General features: G+C 48.7%; 1 protein-coding gene across 7 annotated transcripts in view; it reads left to right on the top strand.

Moving 5' to 3' along the window:
• The first annotated feature begins 1319 nt into the window (after positions 1–1319).
• Positions 1320–16573, top strand: part of LOC105489003 (zinc finger CCCH-type containing 12D) — a 38742-nt gene continuing 23488 nt past the window's right edge. For 2 of the 7 annotated variants that reach the window (XM_011753562.3, XM_011753558.3), the window contains exons 1-3: positions 1320–1407; positions 1769–1968; positions 12984–13358. In XM_011753562.3, the coding sequence (XP_011751864.2) occupies positions 13054–13358 (305 nt within the window). In that variant the 5' untranslated portion in view covers positions 1320–1407; positions 1769–1968; positions 12984–13053. Of the gene's footprint in view, positions 1969–2094; positions 3759–6084; positions 6183–12983; positions 13359–16573 lie in introns of those variants that run through there. The other 5 variants (XM_071096574.1, XM_071096575.1, XM_024795105.2 and 2 more) reach the window with 5 other exon arrangements.

Genomic DNA, 16573 nt, shown 5'->3' with positions numbered 1-16573 from the left:
CCTGTAATTCCAGCACTTTGGGAAGCCGAAGTGGGCAGATCATGAGGTCAGGAGTTTGAGACCAGCCTGGCCAACATGTTCAAACCCCGTCTCTACTAAAAATACAAAAATTAGCTGGGTATGGTGGCATGCACCTGTAATCCCAGCTACGTGGGAGGCTGAGACAAGAGGATTACTTGAACCCAGGAGGCGGAGGTTGCAGTGAGCTGAGATCACACCACTGCACTCCAGACTGGGCGGCAGAGCGAGACTCCATCTCAAACAAACAAACAACAACAACAAAAGAAACAAATGGGAGCTGTTACTTGAAAATCCATTGTACCAGAAAATTTCAAAGCTAGAATTAGTGTTCTAATGCAGTGACTACTCTAATCTAGCTTTCTAGTATGATAGTCTTTTTTTCTTGTAAGGGTTTCTGATTGAACTTTTAAAAAAAATTATTTATTTGTTTTTGAGACAGGATCTCACTCTGTCACCCAGGCTGGAGTGCAGTAGTGCGATCACAGCTCACTACAGCCTCAACCTCCCGGGCTCAAGCAATCCATCTCAGCCTCCAGAGTGACTGGGACCACAGGTGTGTGCCATCATGCCTGGCTAATTTTTGTACTTTTTGTAGAGCTGGGGTTTGGCCATATTGCCCAGGCTGGTCTTGAACTCCTGGGCTCAAGCAATCCTCCCGCCTTGGCCTCCCAGAGTGCTGGGATTACAGGCATGAGACACTGCACCTGGCCTTATTTATTATTTTAATTATTCCATTCTCTATGTGTTTTAATCTACACTGCTTCCTATTTTCTTTGGGAGACGGGTGGTGAATAAATAAATAGAGCTACACATTCCAGTTACCTTGTGCCATTCTTACCTCCCTAGCACCAACACCTGGGTTCTAAACCCACCTTGGCCAGCTGGTCGACTGTGTGTCCTTGAGCAAGTTGCTGCCTGAGACACGGAGGTCTTTTGGGAGGTGGGCTACTGTGTGGGTTGATTGTGTTCTTTCCTCTTCTTCTGACACCTGATGAGCATCGGCAAATTGAGGAAATCATTTCAGAGTTCTGGGTCTGTTGCCTGTACCTGGTGCTGCTGGAGGCCAGGCAGCCTGCAGAATGCTGCGGTCAGGTGGGGCCAGACTTCTGGGTCAGACCTCCCCTGCCACAGTGGGAGAGAAGCTACCACCCACGCCCTGCAGGGCAGCAGTAGGGAGCCACAGGGCCATGTTATCTCTGACACAGGCTAGTGCCTTAGTCCCTAGTCAGGAGGACTTCGTGACTTGCTTGGAATTCCCCTTCATGAAGGCAGGGACAGAGTCCTGCCTGCACCACGTCCCCATATGTACCTGTATCCCCGTAGCCATCTCTGCTCTCTCTCTTGCCCTGACACTCTTCCTCCTGCAAGCTATGTTTGTGTCCAGCTGTGAGTACCGACTTTCCCCAGGAGCAGCTAGAATCTGATCATCTTCTCAGCTGGAGGCAGGAGAACTTGTGTTCCAAGTTCCCACTTGGAACAGGGGTTCTCCCCCTCGGACTCTGAATGCTGTTCTTCTCATGGTGCCTCTCCTGGCTTTGCTGTGCAGCCAACCCCAGCCGCCCTCACGGAGACTTGCTGCCCTCACGGAGGGTTCGTTTTGCATGTGGTTGCTGAACTTTGATTCTGTGACTCATGCTGAGGCGTAAACTTTAAGTCACCCCCCCCCATTTAATTGCTTTCTTCCTTTCCTTTTTTTTTTCTTAAAAAAAAAAAAAAAACAAAACCCAAAGCATAACTACTTTTGCAGCTGAACGTGACTGTGGCGTGCAGGAAGTGGAGCATTGGCATGAAGTGGCTCCCAGTGGCTGTGTGGCGCACGCCAGCTGCCCTCCTCTGACTCCACTGGTACCTGGAGGCCTGGCCTTACTGGTGGGAGAACACGGGTGTGAAGGCTGCTGGTGACTGGGGCTGCTTCCACTGTGAAGACCGGAGGGACACACCCCGCTGGTGAGTGCATGTCCCCTGGCTGTCAGTCAGTGTGGCCAACACCACGCAGACTTGAGTCCAGGGGTGGATGAGAGAGGCTGGAACCCTGGGGCAGGGGCGGGAGGAGGGCTGTTAGAGAACAGTCCTCGGGGGAGTGTGACCCTGAACAATCTGATTTCTCACACTCTAAATTATTTTAAGTGCTAAATAAAAAAATAAGATAACCGTCTTTAATTTCATTTAGGTGAAATCCTTGCTCATTTTAGCAAAATTGTGCTTAATTTCCAGATGAGTTTTTTGGGGGAAAGATTAAACAGAGGAAGCTCTTCAGTTTCAGTAAAACCTCCTTCAGATCCGCTGTGGCCTTTGAAGCTATTTACATGTTAGGAAATCAGAAAGAGTAGAGCTCTCAGGCGCGTTTGAGCCCTGTCACCATGCTCATAAGAGCATCTTCCAGACTAGTTATCGTCTACGGGAAGCCTAGTTTCCAGGCTGAATGCAGTCAGTAACTTTTGGTAGTGTCTCTTACAGAGGATGCCTCTGTGGGCTTCATGAAGGCTAATGAGGAAACTGAACTAAATCTTAATCTGACTGCAGTGAAGACAAATTCCCTGCTTCCATAAGAAACCTCAGCTGTGGCCCCCAAGATGATGAGCTTTTCTCTAAGGCCAGGCGATGCCAATCACGGGGTGCCCATCGCTGAGACATGAGCAGGCTGGGGTGTGGACTACGGTAGAGTTGCTCCGGGATGTGGATCAGGGCTTAAATGCTTGTGTGTCTACCTTAGAGAAACCATCACAGTGCAGAAGAGCAGGGGACAAGTTTGAGAAAGTAAAAGGCCAGGCCAGCACTCTTGTTCACAGCAACATCACTCGCAGAGGCCCAGAGGCAGAGACAACCCAAGTATCCATCGAAGGGTGAATAGATAAACATGATGTGGTGTATACATACAAAGGAATGTTATTCAGCCTTAGAAATGAGAGAAATTGGCTGGGAGTGGTGGCTCACACCTGTAATTCCAGCACTTTGTGGGGCCAGGGACGGAGGATCCCTTGAGGCCAGGGGTTTGAGACCAGCCTGGGCAACTTAGTTAGACCCCTGTCTCTCAAAAAATTTAAAAAAAACCCGCCAGGCATGGGGATGTGTGCTTGTAGTTCCAGCTACTCAGGAGGCTGAGGTGGGAGGATTGCTTGAGCCTGGGAGTTTGTATTGAAGATACAATGCTGAGCAAAATAAGCCGGTGACAAAAGGACAAATACTGAATGGTTCCACTCCTAAGAGCTGCCTAGAATCATCATATTTATTGAGACAGAACGTACAAAGGTGGGCGCCGGGGGCTGGGGACGGGAAATGGGAAGTTACTGTTTAATGAGCAGGGAGTTTCAGTTTTGCAGGCTGAAAAGAGATCTGGAGCTGGACCGTGGTGATGGTTGCACAGCAGTCTGAATGTGCTCCATGCTACTGATCTGTGCCCTTAAGATAGTTACAATGGTACATTTTATGTTACATATAATTTACCACAATTTAAAGAAAATTTTTAAAAAGTACAAGTTCCCTTAAAAAAAAAAAAAAAAAAAAAAAAGAAGGCCAGGCGAGAAACACTAGTCCCATGAACCACAGTCTTTGCCTCTCTGTGACTTCCTCAAAATCTAACTGACTGACAGCTCCACTGAGGGCCTCTAGCTCTGAGCTGAACCAGAAACTTTCTGCTTGGCTTTTGTGGAGAAGCTCAGGGCAGGAAACTTTCTCTTCACTCTGGTGGCTGAGTTCTGGAGGCCATAATGTCGTGGATTTCTGTGGAGCTGGCAGAGGTGACCCGGGAACAGACTTGGGGGGCAGGGGCGAGGTGTTGAGTGTGCTGGTCTTGGGACTGGGGTGGCTGTGGCCTGCTCCATGGTGCCTCATGGTGGCCGGTGGCCTTTGGGTGGCACCTGAGCAGCCCTGGGAAGTGCCTTCTGGCCTCGGCGAATCGCCACCTTTGGGAGTCTGGTCTCTCCTATTTACAGTAGGGGCCTGGGTATGTCACCAAAGCCGCTCCTTGCCTCAGTTTCCTCCCCTGCACTGGGAATAATAAGGTAGTTCCCAGGACACTGAGGTTCCCACAGATGTGATAATATACAAGGAAGCGCCCATGGGAGCTGCCACTTCTCCCCCACCCTCCTTCTCTCCTCTTTGATTTTCTTTTCCTCAGGCCCTTCTAGTCAGAGGCTGCAGACTAGAACCTGGGACCCCTCCCTTGGATTGACTGATTCTAGAATGGACAGATCTGATCTGTTCCAGCCGTGGGGCCCCTGCTCTTCCAGGCCGCCCGAACCCACCCCCAGGGACCCGCTCTGACCACAGGAAGCTGCTCCTGTGACCTCCCAGGGCCTTGCGGGGCCACTTGGAGGATTTCTAAGTGTTGTCGCTAATCATCTGGACAGTGTGTGACTTCCAGTCAGGATGGAGGAAGGAAACTGAAATGAAGTCGTTCAGACTTTCAGGTCTTCAAAATAGGAAGGAAGAAACGAGTCGCGGCTGGCAGAGCTGCAGCTCAGAGACCATCATGTCCTGGGGGAAGGCTGCGGCCCCAGGGCCTGGGGGGCTCCTAGGAGCAGCACCTCACCCTCACCCTGCTTCTTCCGTATTTAGAAGTTTTAAAAAGGAACCGAGTTGATTTTAAAGTCTCAAGGGAGAAAAAGGCTCTGAAGTAGATGCGGTCCTTCAGTTAGTTTAGTGTGAAAACAGCTCTCCTGGCCATGCTTTGCCCCTCGGTCTCCTCAGAAAACGGGCTGTGGGCTGTGGTCCGAGGGCCCCTAGGGGAGCTGCCCCCAACTTTGGCTGGGCGGCTCTCCCTGCACCCATCAGGCGAAAGCCCCCAGTGTTTTCGTTTTGGAAACGTTCATGTTTCTGTCACATGGAGTGCAAGGACTTTCCTCAGAGCCGTTCCTTGGTAACCGAAGAGAAGTCACCTGACCCAGCTAACAAGATGCTGCCTGTGTCCTGACCACAACTCAAAACGACAAATTATTTTCGTCACTGCCGATCGTCTCCGCCATTTTACTAGCCATGCAGCCTTTACTTTCCAAGCCTCAGTTTCCTCACCAGCAGGAAGGGAACACTTGTATCTACCCCATCTTCCCACCAGGGGTAACGAGAAGGCCTTGGATACAAAGGCTGAGCCACGGCGGGGAGCGTGGCTCACATCTGTAATCCCAGCATTTTGGGAGGCGAGTGGATCATTTGAGGTCAGAAGTTCGAGACCAGCTTGACCTACATAGTGAAACCCCATGTCTACTAAAATACAAAAATTAGCTGGGCATGATGGCATGTGCCTGTAGTTTCAGCTACTTGGGAGGCTGAGGCAGGAAAATCGCTTGATAATCAGGAGGCAGAGGTTGCAGTGAGCAGTGAGCCAAGGTCGCACCATTACACTCCAGCCTAGGCAGCAGAGCAAGACTCTCTCTCAAAAAAAAAAAAAAAAAAAAAAAAAAAAAGCTGAGCCACAGGAAGTGAAGTTTTCTGTTCCTGTCACCTGTTCCTTTCTTCTGTTCCTTTCTCTCTCTTAGTTCTCACCCTCTTTTCTTTCTTCCACATATCCTCCCCCTTCCCTTCTTTCTTTTTCTTCCAAATTAAAACAAATGTCACAGTGCCTGTGTGGGGAGGGATGGAGGTGGCCGGGCTGTCAGTGGTGGGAAGGCTTCTGAGAGGTGTGGCAGTGGGGTTTGCCTGTGAGGTAGATGTTCTGGGCGTTCTGGGCGAGGGAAGAGCCTGACTGGAGGCCTTCTGGGCTCAGTGAGTGGCCCTGGTGTGAGGCTGGCCTGCCAGGCTGGGTGAGTGTCCTCTTCCTTTATGGAGTCTGGGCCGCAGGTGGACCTCAGCTGAGGGGACAACTGTCCTGAGAGAGAAGGACTGGTCACCAGTCAGGGAGGAGGTGAGGCTGGGCTGGAGAAGGTGACCAAGAGCCTGGAGGGTGTGTTGGGCCCGGCTGTGATGATGGCGTGGAGTGTGACACGGCCCTTCTTCCTGCTTGGAAGAGCCAGTCTCTCTCCAGCAGTTCCTTGGCCTTCCCTGCCCCTCAAAGGAAGATAAGACCTTCCTCACCTGTATTATTATTATTTTTTTTGAGACAAAATTAATTTCACTCTTGTTGCCCAGGCTGGAGTGCAGTGGCACAACCTTGACTCACCGCAATCTCCACCTCCTGGGTTCAAGTGATTCTCCTGCCTCAGCCTTCCGAGTAGCTGGGATTACAGGTATGCACCACCATGCCTGGCTAATTTTGTATTTTTAGTAGAGACAGGGTTTCTCCATGTTGGTCAGGCTGGTCTCGAACTCCCAACCTCATCCTCACCTGTATTTTGATAGCACATTTTTCTTTTTCTTTCTTATTTTGTTTTATTTTTTTGAGACAGGGTCTCAGTCTGCTGCCCAGGCTGGAGTGCAGTGGCACAATCATGGCTCACTGAAACCTTAAACTCCAGGCTCAATCAATCCTCCCACTTCAGCCTCCTGAGTAGCTGAGACTACAGGTGTGAGCCAACACGCCCAGCTAATTTTTTTTTGTATTTTTTGTGGAGTCGGGTTTTGCCATGTTGCCCAGGCTGGTCTTGAACTCCTGGGCTCAAGTGATTCGCTCACCTTGGCCTCCCAAAGGGCTGGCATTACAGTCATGAGCCACTGTGCCCGGGCTCCAACTTTTATTTTAGGTTCAAGGATACATGTGCAGGTTTGTTACATGGGTAAATTACATGTGGTGGGAGTTGGGTGTATAGATTATTTTGTTACTCAGGTAATGAGTTTAGTACCTGATAGGTGGTTTTTCAATCCTCGCCCTCCTCCAACCCTCCGACCTTAAGTAGGTTCTGGTATCTTTTTTTTTTTTTTTTTTGAGACAGAGTTTCAAGCTTATTGCCCAGGCTGGAGCACAATGGTATGATCTCAGCTCACCGCAAGCCCCGCCTTCCTGGTTCAAGCAATTCTCCTGCCTCAGCCTCCCGAGTAGCTGGGATTACAGGCATGTGCCACCACACCCGGCTCATTTTGTATTTTTAGTAGAGACAGGATTTCTCCATGTTGGTCAGGCTGGTCTGCTTCGGCTTCCCAAAGTTCTGGGATTACAGGAATAAGCCACTGGGCCCGGTCAGTGCTGGTATCTATTGTTCTCTTCTTTGTGTCCATGTGGACTCCGTGTTTCACTCCCACTTATAAGTGAGAACATGTGCTATTTGGTTTTTTGTTTTTGGTTTTTGCATTAATTCATCTAGGATAATGGCCTCCAGCTCCATCCATATTGTTGCAAAGGACATGATTTTGTTTTTTATGTCTGCATGGTGTTCCGCGATGTATATGTACCACATCTGAAAGCACATTTTTCTAACTGAATGTACATGCTTATCTTCATGGTTTACGGTTCATTGTTAACGTTTTTTGTCTGTTTTATTGAACTGATTGTGAATGAGTTGGCATTGGATTGTCTTATTTTGTTTTCATAGAGCTGGGTGCAGCACAGTGCTGGTGTTGAGTTGGTGAGTAGCAAATGTTTGTTACGCAAAGGACACACAAAGGAGTGAATGAGCTAGGGTGGTGGTGGTGTGAGTGTGAAGGGGAGGGTGGTTATGGAAAATGTCCAGGAAGTAGAATTATTGGCCAATGGGATGTAGAGGTGAGGAAAAGAGAGGAGTGAAAGGGGACTTCGAGATTTCTTCTTTGGGCCTCTGGGAGATGCCATTCAATAAGATTGGGAGCCCAAGGAAAAAAATATTTGAGGAGACAAGATAATTTTAGCTTTGGACATTTAGTTTTAAAAATCTATTAGGGCATTGTGGCACACACCTGTGGTCCTGGATACTTAGTAGGCTAAGGTGGGAGGATCATTTGAGCCCAGGAGTTCAAGTCCAGCTTGGGCAACATAGTAAGACCCTATCTCTAAAAATTAAAAAAAAAATCCATTAAACTCCTCAGATATATTAGGCATCATGCTGGTGCTGGTGATTCTGAGGCAATAGGTCAGGATACCTGAGTAATTCAGCGTCTTGAGAAACAGAAGAATGACAATTCACTGTGTTATAAGACAGGTGTGAGCAAAGTGCTGTGGTAGATGAGGTGGCCAAGCTGCTCATTCTGTCTGTAGGCACAGGGATGACAGCTCTGAATAACATCTGAGCTGAATCTTGATGTCTTCCAAGACAAAAAAAGCCTTCCAGGTAGAGAGGAAAACATACGTAGAAACACAGTGCTGAGAACATCCTGTTTTTTTGTTTGTTTTTTAAGTTTAGTTTTATTTTTTAAGAGATAGGATCTTGGTCTGTCACCCAGGCTGGGGTGCAGTGACGTGATCACAGCTCACTGCAGCCTCGACCTCCTGGGGTCAAGTAATCCTCCTGTCTCAGCCTCCTGAGTGACTGGGATTTCAGGCACACACCACCACGCCCAGATAATTTTTAACATTTTTTTTTTTTTTTAGAGATGGGGTCTTACTATGTTGTCCAGGCTATTCTTGAACTCCTGGCCTCAGGCAATCTTCCCACCTCAGCTTCCCAAAGTGCTGAGATTACAGGCACGAGCCACTATGCTTGGTGTGAGAACATTCTGGAATGCCTAGGGAGCAGGCAAATGTTCAGCATGGCTCTAGAGAAGGGGTCAGGTGTGCCAGGGGTGGGCAGTGAGGTGGACGATATCAGGGCTGCTTTGTGACAAGCTCATCAGCCTGCCTAGGAATTTGGTGTATTTATTGTAGCCAATGAGGAGATTTCGGAGCAGGTGGCGAACATGATCAGACTGGCTACAGGTCAGATGGAGGCTGTTACAGTTGTCAGGTGTGGGGTGAAGACGGCAGGACTGAGGTGTGGGTGGGGCAGAGGACAGTAGGAGATAGATTTGAGAGGGCCAGATTGAGGGAGTAAAGACTCTGGATGTTCTGTACTGGGGCCCTGGGTGAAGGAGGGCATGTCTATAGGTCACCTACTGGAGTTAGCTATGTGGAAATACCTGTTGGAACAGCTCTAGATTTAAGAATAAACTTTTTAATTTCAGAACCCCTTTATACTCTTAAAAATTATTAAGAGTCTTTGTTTATGTGGGTTCTATCTATCGCTGAATATGTACTTTATTAGAAATGAAAACGAAGAACTTAAAAAAATTCATTTATTTCTACATAAATAATAAACCAATTACACTGACATAAATGACATATCTTCATGAAAAATAACTTTATTTTCCAAAACAAAAAAAAATTAGTAAGAAGCCTGGCACTGATTCACATTTCTGCAAATCTCTTTAATGTCTGGGTTAACAGAAGACAGCTGGATTCTCATACTTGCTTCTGCATTCAAGCTGTTGCAGTGTCACACAACATGTAGTCTCTAGAATATTCTGTTGTACACATAGGAGAGGATAAGAGTAAAGTACAGAAATTACATCTTAGCATTATTATAAAAATAGTTTTTGTTTGTATGTTTGTTTGTTTGAGATGGAGTCTCATTCTTGTTGTCCAGGCTGGAGTGCAGTGACGCGATCTCGGCTTACTGCAACCTCCGCCCCCCGGGTTCAAGCAATTCTCCTGCCTCAGCTTCCCGAGTAGCTGAGACTACAGGTGTACACCACCATGCCCAGCTAATTTTTGCATTTTTAGTAGAGAGGGGGGTTTCACTATATTGGCCAGGCTGGTCTTGAACTCCTGACCTCGTGATCCCCCCGCCTTGGCCTCCCAAAGTGTTGGGATTATAGGCGTGAGCCCTGTGCCTGGCCTAAAAATAGTTTTTACTTTGAAGATGCCCTGAAAAAATCCTGGAGTCCCCCAAGCTTCCCTAGACCACACCTTGGGAACCACTGAAGTAGTCACTTAGCAAATATCTGTTGTGTGACAGCATTCTGAGTTCCCATAATATTTAAATAGCATGCACAGCGTTTGTCTCACAGACTTATAACTGTGCCCAGTGTTCCGTGGGAGGTGTGAGCAAATCATGCAGCTGTGGGGCCCATCAGAATATAGGGGCTGGTGGAGGGTCTGGGTGGCACCCCAACACTGAAGGATTGGGGACAGAGCTGGACCGATTTAGGGAAAGAATGAGGCCAAGTTATACAGCCTAAGGGAACAGATAGTTTCAAGAAAGGGCAGTCCACAATTTTTAATTTAAAATAACAGGTCAAGGAGTGGTTCCCAGTTTCAAAAACGGCAGAGAGGTGGCATAAGGCAAGGACTGTGAAGATGTTGCTGGAGTTGGCAGTTAGAAGGGGCTGGTGCTCCTGGGGTCGGTTTCATTATTTCACGTGGTGCCTGCCATCAGTGGGCTGAGGTGGAGTGGGAGGTGAGCAGGTGGCCGCTGTGGCAGAGGCCTCTCTGTCCAGGGGACTGGCTGCGAAATGCCCTTCACTTGCCAGACCCTGCCATTGTTAGATCTGCTCTGGCTCCTGAACTCCTGGGACAGGCCTGCGGAGAATGCCAGGCCAAAGTGGGAACCTGGCTGAGAGATGTGATTGACGCAAAGAAGTCAAATAGGCGAAGAGGGACTGAAGGTCAGGAGCCTGTGATACTGAGATGAGGATGGTGTAGAAAGGTGGATATGCCAGAATGTTCACTGAGCTTGATTTGTAACAGCGAAAAATGGAAAACAGACCTTCATCCTATGACACATGGTTAAACACTGAAGAACATATTCACTCATTCATTCATTCATTCATTCACCAATCAACACGTGTACATTGAATTCAACCGTGTGAGTCACTGTCCTAAGTGCTGGGGATACAGTGAGCAGCAGAACAGGTAAACTGGCATGGAAAGATTTCCAAACTGCAATTCTATTCTATTCTATTCTATTCTATTCTATTCTATTCTATTCTATTCTATTCTATTCTATTCTATTCCATTCTATTCCATTCCATTCTGTTTTTATTTTTTAGACAGGGTCTCGCTCTATCACCTGGGCTGAAATGCAGTGGTATGATCTCGGCTCACTGCAGCCTCAAACTCCTGGGCTCAAGAGATTTTACCGTCTCAGCCTCCTGAGTAGCTGGGACTACAGGCCAACGCCACCATGCTCAGTTAATTTTTTTATTTTTTTGTAGAGTCAGGGTTTTGTCATGTTGCTGTGACTGGTCTCAAATTCCTAGGCTAAAGCGATCCACCTGCCTCGCCCCCCAGAGTATTGGGATTACAGACATGAACCACTGCGCCCAGTCAAAAATGCATTTTTTTTGTTGTTGTTTGGAGAGATGGAGTCTCACTCTGTCACCCAGGTTGGAGTGCAGTAGCACAATCTCGGCTCACTGCAGCCTTCGCCTCCCAAGTTCCAGCGATTCTCCTGCCTCAGCCTCCCAAGTAGCTGAGATTACAGGCATGTGCCACACGCCTGGCCAATTTTTATATTTTTAGTAGAGACGGGGTTTCGCCGTGCTGGCCAGGCTGGTCTTGAACTCCCGACCTTGGGACCCACCTGCCTTGGCCTTCCAAAGTGCTGGAATTACAGGTGTGAGCCACTGCACCCAGCCCCCAAAATGCATTTTTAATAATAAAAGTAAGTTGCTTAGCAATAAGTGTAATATGAGACCATTTGTGTGAAACTAAAACAAAACAACTCTAAAACAATATTTGTGTTTATCTATTAGACATGCAAGTAAACTTATAGAGAAAGCACTAGAGGGATGCAGAAAAACGTAGGGGAAGCGAGTGGGTTGGGGTGCGTAGGAGAGGCATCATGTATTTTATTCATCGTTGCTTGGAGTTTTCGCTTGTAGTAAATATGTTTTCATGATTATTTCTGTATTAAAAAATTTATTTTTTTGAATATGTCAGTCTTTGCGGGTAGAAAAGAGAGAGGGACCCAGGCTGTCTAGAGTGTTCCTATTGGTTTAGTTGTCTTCCTTTAGAAACCATCTATCAGGCTGCAACCCCCTTGCCAGGTCACCCCCCACCCCCTGGTGTAGGCCAGGACGTAATGCCTGGCTGGGACGGATCAAATTTGGGGTAGGCCCTTTTTTTTTTTCTTTTTGAAATGAAGTTTCACTCTTGTTGCCCAGGCTGGAGTGCAATGTTGTGATCTCGGCTCACTGCAACCTCTGCCTCCCAGGTTCAAGCGATTCTCCTGCCTCAGCCTCCAGAGTAGCTGGGATTACAGGCATGCGCCACCATGCCGGGCTAATTTTTGTATTTTTAGTACAGACGGGTTTTCACCATGTTGGCCAGGCTGGTCTCTATCTCCTGACCTCTTGATCTGCCTGCCTCAGCCTCCCAAAGTGCTGGAATGACAGGCGTGAGCCACTGCGCCCGGCCGGGGCAGGCCCTTCTATTGCAGAGGTTCAGTGTGGTCTGAGTTAATCATTAGGGAAAGCTGTGCAGGGCACCAAGCAGAATTTGGGTGGGAGCACTGCCTTTCTGGGAGTAGAATTCACCAGGGGGCACTTGGCCTTGGGTAAGCCAGGGGCCTCTGTTAGTCTGCTTGGCCCCAGAGCAAAGCACCATAGACTAGGGGCTTAAGGGAAATTCATTGTCTCAAAGTTCTGGAGCCTGGAAGTTCAAGGTCAAGGTGCCTGCAGGGTCGCTTTCTCCCTTCTCCATGAGTCTTCATATGGTGGTCCCTCTGTGTGTTCTGTGTTCAAATTTCCGCTTCTTATAAGGACACCAGTCATATTGGATTTGGGATCTCCTTTTAGAGGTCCTAGCTCTAAATATAGTCACACTCTGAGGCACTAGGGTGAGGAATTCACCATGGGAATTTTGGGAGGTCACTATTCAGCCCCCTACAGAGCCTGAGAAACAAGAAATCTGTGTCTGGCCTGTCCTGAGTGCTGGGTGCACGCTCAGCCCCTGCAGCCCTGGTGTGTGGTCGGGGTTCCCTGCCAGGCAGTGTGGGGTGAAGGCCTCAGACAGCGCACTGTGAAAGCAACGTGATTGCTTCTGCAGCTCCGCAGCCACGCTGAGCAACTGAAAGTCCCCAAGGGGACTGGGCTCCACCTGATTTCCTGACAGCTAGGCCGGGAGGGAGCCAGCGCAGGCATACCTTGCCCTTGCCCCAGTCTGCCCAGGAAACACCTGATGGATGCGTTTTTTTTCTCTTTAGCTCACGCCTGCAGGGCTCTGAGAGGAGGAAGCCTGGGGCAGGACCTGTGCCGGTGGCCGCTGGACACAGCATGGAGCACCCCAGCAAGATGGAGTTCTTCCAGAAGCTGGGCTACGACCGGGAGGACGTGCTCCGGGTGCTGGGCAAGCTGGGCGAGGGCGCCCTGGTCAACGACGTGCTGCAGGAGCTTATCCGCACGGGCAGCCGCCCGGGGGCCCTGGAGTACCCGGCTGCACCCAGGCTAGTGCCTCGGGGCTCCTGTGGGGCCCTGGACTCTGCCCAGCGTGGCCCGGGGACAGCCCTGGAAGAGGACTTCGGAGCCCTGGCCAGTTCTCTGCGACCCATAGTGATCGATGGCAGCAATGTGGCAATGAGGTAGCTTCCCTTCATCCTGTAGCTGGGGCTGGGGAGGCTCCTGTTCGCAGGAGCCCTGAGAACTGTCCCTCTTCGCTGTGGTTTGGTCCAAAGAGCTCTGGGGCCAATGGATCAGGCTTTGAATCCCTGTGCCGTCTCTTAGTAGCTGTGTGGCATTAAGCAAGTCACTTAACCCCTCTGAGTCTCATTTTCTCCATCTGTATAGTTGGGATAAAATCTCCGTAGAGGGTTTTTGTGCACAAAATGCCTAGGATAGTGCCTGACACAGAGTAAGTGTTCAACAAGTGTAGCTGTTATTATCATAACCCAGAGGAAGAGCCTTCTTTTGGGGAAGGTGTGGTAATGAGGGAGGCGCCCTGGGTCAAGTGTTGGCAGATGTGGCTTCTTATTGGGAGTTTGTTCCTAACCGGCTGCGAGACTCTGGGAAAGCTGCAGAACTCATTTCCTCTTCTGTGAAAAAGGCCCACAAATATCTCTTCTACTCTCTCAAGGTTATGAGCATCAGAGGGGCTGGTGTGCTTTGAAGTGTGCTGGAAGCCCTCTGCTGGGGTTGCTGGGGAGGTGGTGTTGCAGTTCCCCAGTTAAGTTTGAGAGATTTGTTTGTGGCCCCCTCAGCTACAGATGCGGCTGTGTGAACATTTGTGTGTTGGCATCTTTGTGGGTTTCGGAAATGCCAGCCTCATGCCCGAATTGTTATCTGCCTGTCTTGGCTACGCTCCTCTGTGACGGAATCTCTGCAGCCTGCCCCAATACCCTGCTGGGCGAAGTGGGGCATTGCTCAAACGAGTGGATTATTCTACCACTTGGCTTTGTTACAGCCGTGCAAAGGGCAGAGCCATAGGAAATGGTTTACTCACAGCTGTAAATATATGTGCTTCCCTTTTCAGAAGCTGAGTTACTTCCATCGTAGGTGGGAATCCATAAAAGCAATTCTCCACAGTGCCGAATGTGTCAACAGAGCCTCCAAGAGTTTCTCCTGGGGATTTGGGCTCACTTTGGGTTTGGTGTTGCAGGACCTAGGTTTGCAATGGTTCAACCCAGATGGTCCAGCCTCAGGGGCTGTCCCTGCCCTTTTTGAGGTGTGTACTGAGGGTTTTTTTTTTTTTTTCAACTTTTAACCAGCTAAGTCTCCTTGGCATTGATGACATCAGCAGGCGATGGAGCCCTCTCTTTCTCCTGGGACTTAGGGGCTGGCCCAGGGGGTCTCTGTTGCATTCTTACCCATGTCATGTATAGGCACCAGATAGGTAAACCTATGAAATCCTGCTCAATTTAAGATCTCTGGGAAGCTAAAAGGATTTTTAAGAATCCAGTAGGCTCCGAGGGTCCTAGAAAGTCTAGAAGGGGTTGTGAGAAGGGCCTGGCCTCTATATGATCTGAGCAAGGAACCTCTCTGTCTGGGCTTCCATAGAAAGAAGGCTTTGAATGCTTAAATCAAAGACCTTCCCAGCCCTAAGGTTGTATGAGTTCTGTGATTCCAAATCAAAAGAGCAGAGTGGCTGTAGGGTAAAAAGACTATTTCGGGGCAACAAGAAACATGCCTGGTCTCCAGAGAATCTCTTTGGGGACCAGGCATGTTTTAGAAATTGTTATAACAGGATAGTGGTGGAGGGTTTTGTTTTTATGGGAGACTCTGTGGCTGCTTGGAGTCAAACTTAAGCCACATCGTCTGTTAGCACATGACCGTAATGTGTCCTGGGTACACCCATTGATCGCCCACCTCTGCCCCTCACCTCCCATGATTGCAATCAGAATAATTTTCTCATGCTCAGTCTGTGTGGGTTGCACATCGAAACCCTTACTCAGACTTACTACGAAGAATGTGTCAGAGCATAAATGTTTTCACACACTGGCTACCTCCAAAACCCCTGAGTTCCAGAGCACATGTACCTATGCTCTGTGTGTGTCATATATGGACACACACACACACAGTGTGTCTACACACACACCTATCCCCTCCCTCTGCCCCTGGATCCCAGTAGTTAGGGAAAAGAGACAAATGGCACAACCGCCACCTGATCACGGGACTTAATTTGTTCCTTTTAAAGGCAAGTTCTGGGGAGAGTGGGGTGTGAGGTTCCACCCTATCCTCTGCCCCTTCTGTAGTGACATCTGTTGTGTCCTCCAATGGGATTTTCAGCAGGACACACGTTCCCTGGGTCTGCCATATCCTTAGTCATGAAAGGTTCAAGCGGGTGCTGACCCTTCACAGGCAATGGGTGATTGAAACCCAAAGTGGTGTCTCATTGTTATCTGTTGACCTCAAAATTCAATTAACCTCAGAAACATGGTTTCTGAATATTCCCTTTCACTGAGGTTTTGTAGTATTGCAGACATTGCCATTTTCCATTTTTGAAGGCAATACTGCTTCATGCACTGTCTGGCCTTTCAGTGGTGGGGAGGAGCTTAAAGACTGAATGGGACACCTGTTCTTCCCTCCTTGAGCGGATGAGAAGTATGGCTCCTGTTGGTGGGAATGTTCTTCAGTGTGCCTGTTCCTGGCTGTGGCTCTGTCCCCTGGAAACGTCCTTCTGGAAATTCTAGAGGAGAATCTTTTTATTTTTTCCAGCTTCTAGAGACTGCATTCATCAGCTTATGGCCCCTTCTATCTTCAAAGCCAGCGATGGCCTGAAATGATACACACAATGTGGCATGTCTATGTACATATATGTGTTTCTCTGGGGGAAAGATTTATAGCTTTCAATAGATACTTAAAAGGCCTGTCATCCCCGGATTATGACAACCCACTGACATAGAATGAGAAATTACAGATAATACTATGCTTTATGGCCAGGGATTTACTTTTCCTCTGCCTTTCAGGAGGCACTAGGCCATGTGTCCCCTGTTAGCACAGAGAATGTTAGAGCAGGCCATCAGTCCTTGTTCTGACCCTCTCAGTTACACAGGAAGGGACCTGACAGGCTTGACAATGGTCAACAATGACTTGAATCAGACCCTGACCCCCACCTGTGCTTCCTAACCATGACACAATAGGTAGAAGTTTCTGTGGGCTTCTTTCCCCAGTGTTTCAGAATGTTTAGCCCAAGGCCATTGGTCATGGTTGGCTGAACCCAGAAGGCCTGGCTGCCGCTCTCTGGAGGCTGACAGAGTGGGCCACTGGCCCAGTGCTTTTTACAGAAATGGGCTCTTCTAAGCAGGACTACTGGCATCATTCATCATTTTGTTTAAGAGGTGGGTCAACATAACGAGAACTA

This window comes from Macaca nemestrina, chromosome 5, assembly GCF_043159975.1.
Source record: "Macaca nemestrina isolate mMacNem1 chromosome 5, mMacNem.hap1, whole genome shotgun sequence".
Lineage (NCBI taxonomy): Eukaryota > Metazoa > Chordata > Mammalia > Primates > Cercopithecidae > Macaca > Macaca nemestrina.
Note: the sequence above shows the minus strand (reverse complement) of the source record. Positions and strands in the feature narration are given on the sequence as shown.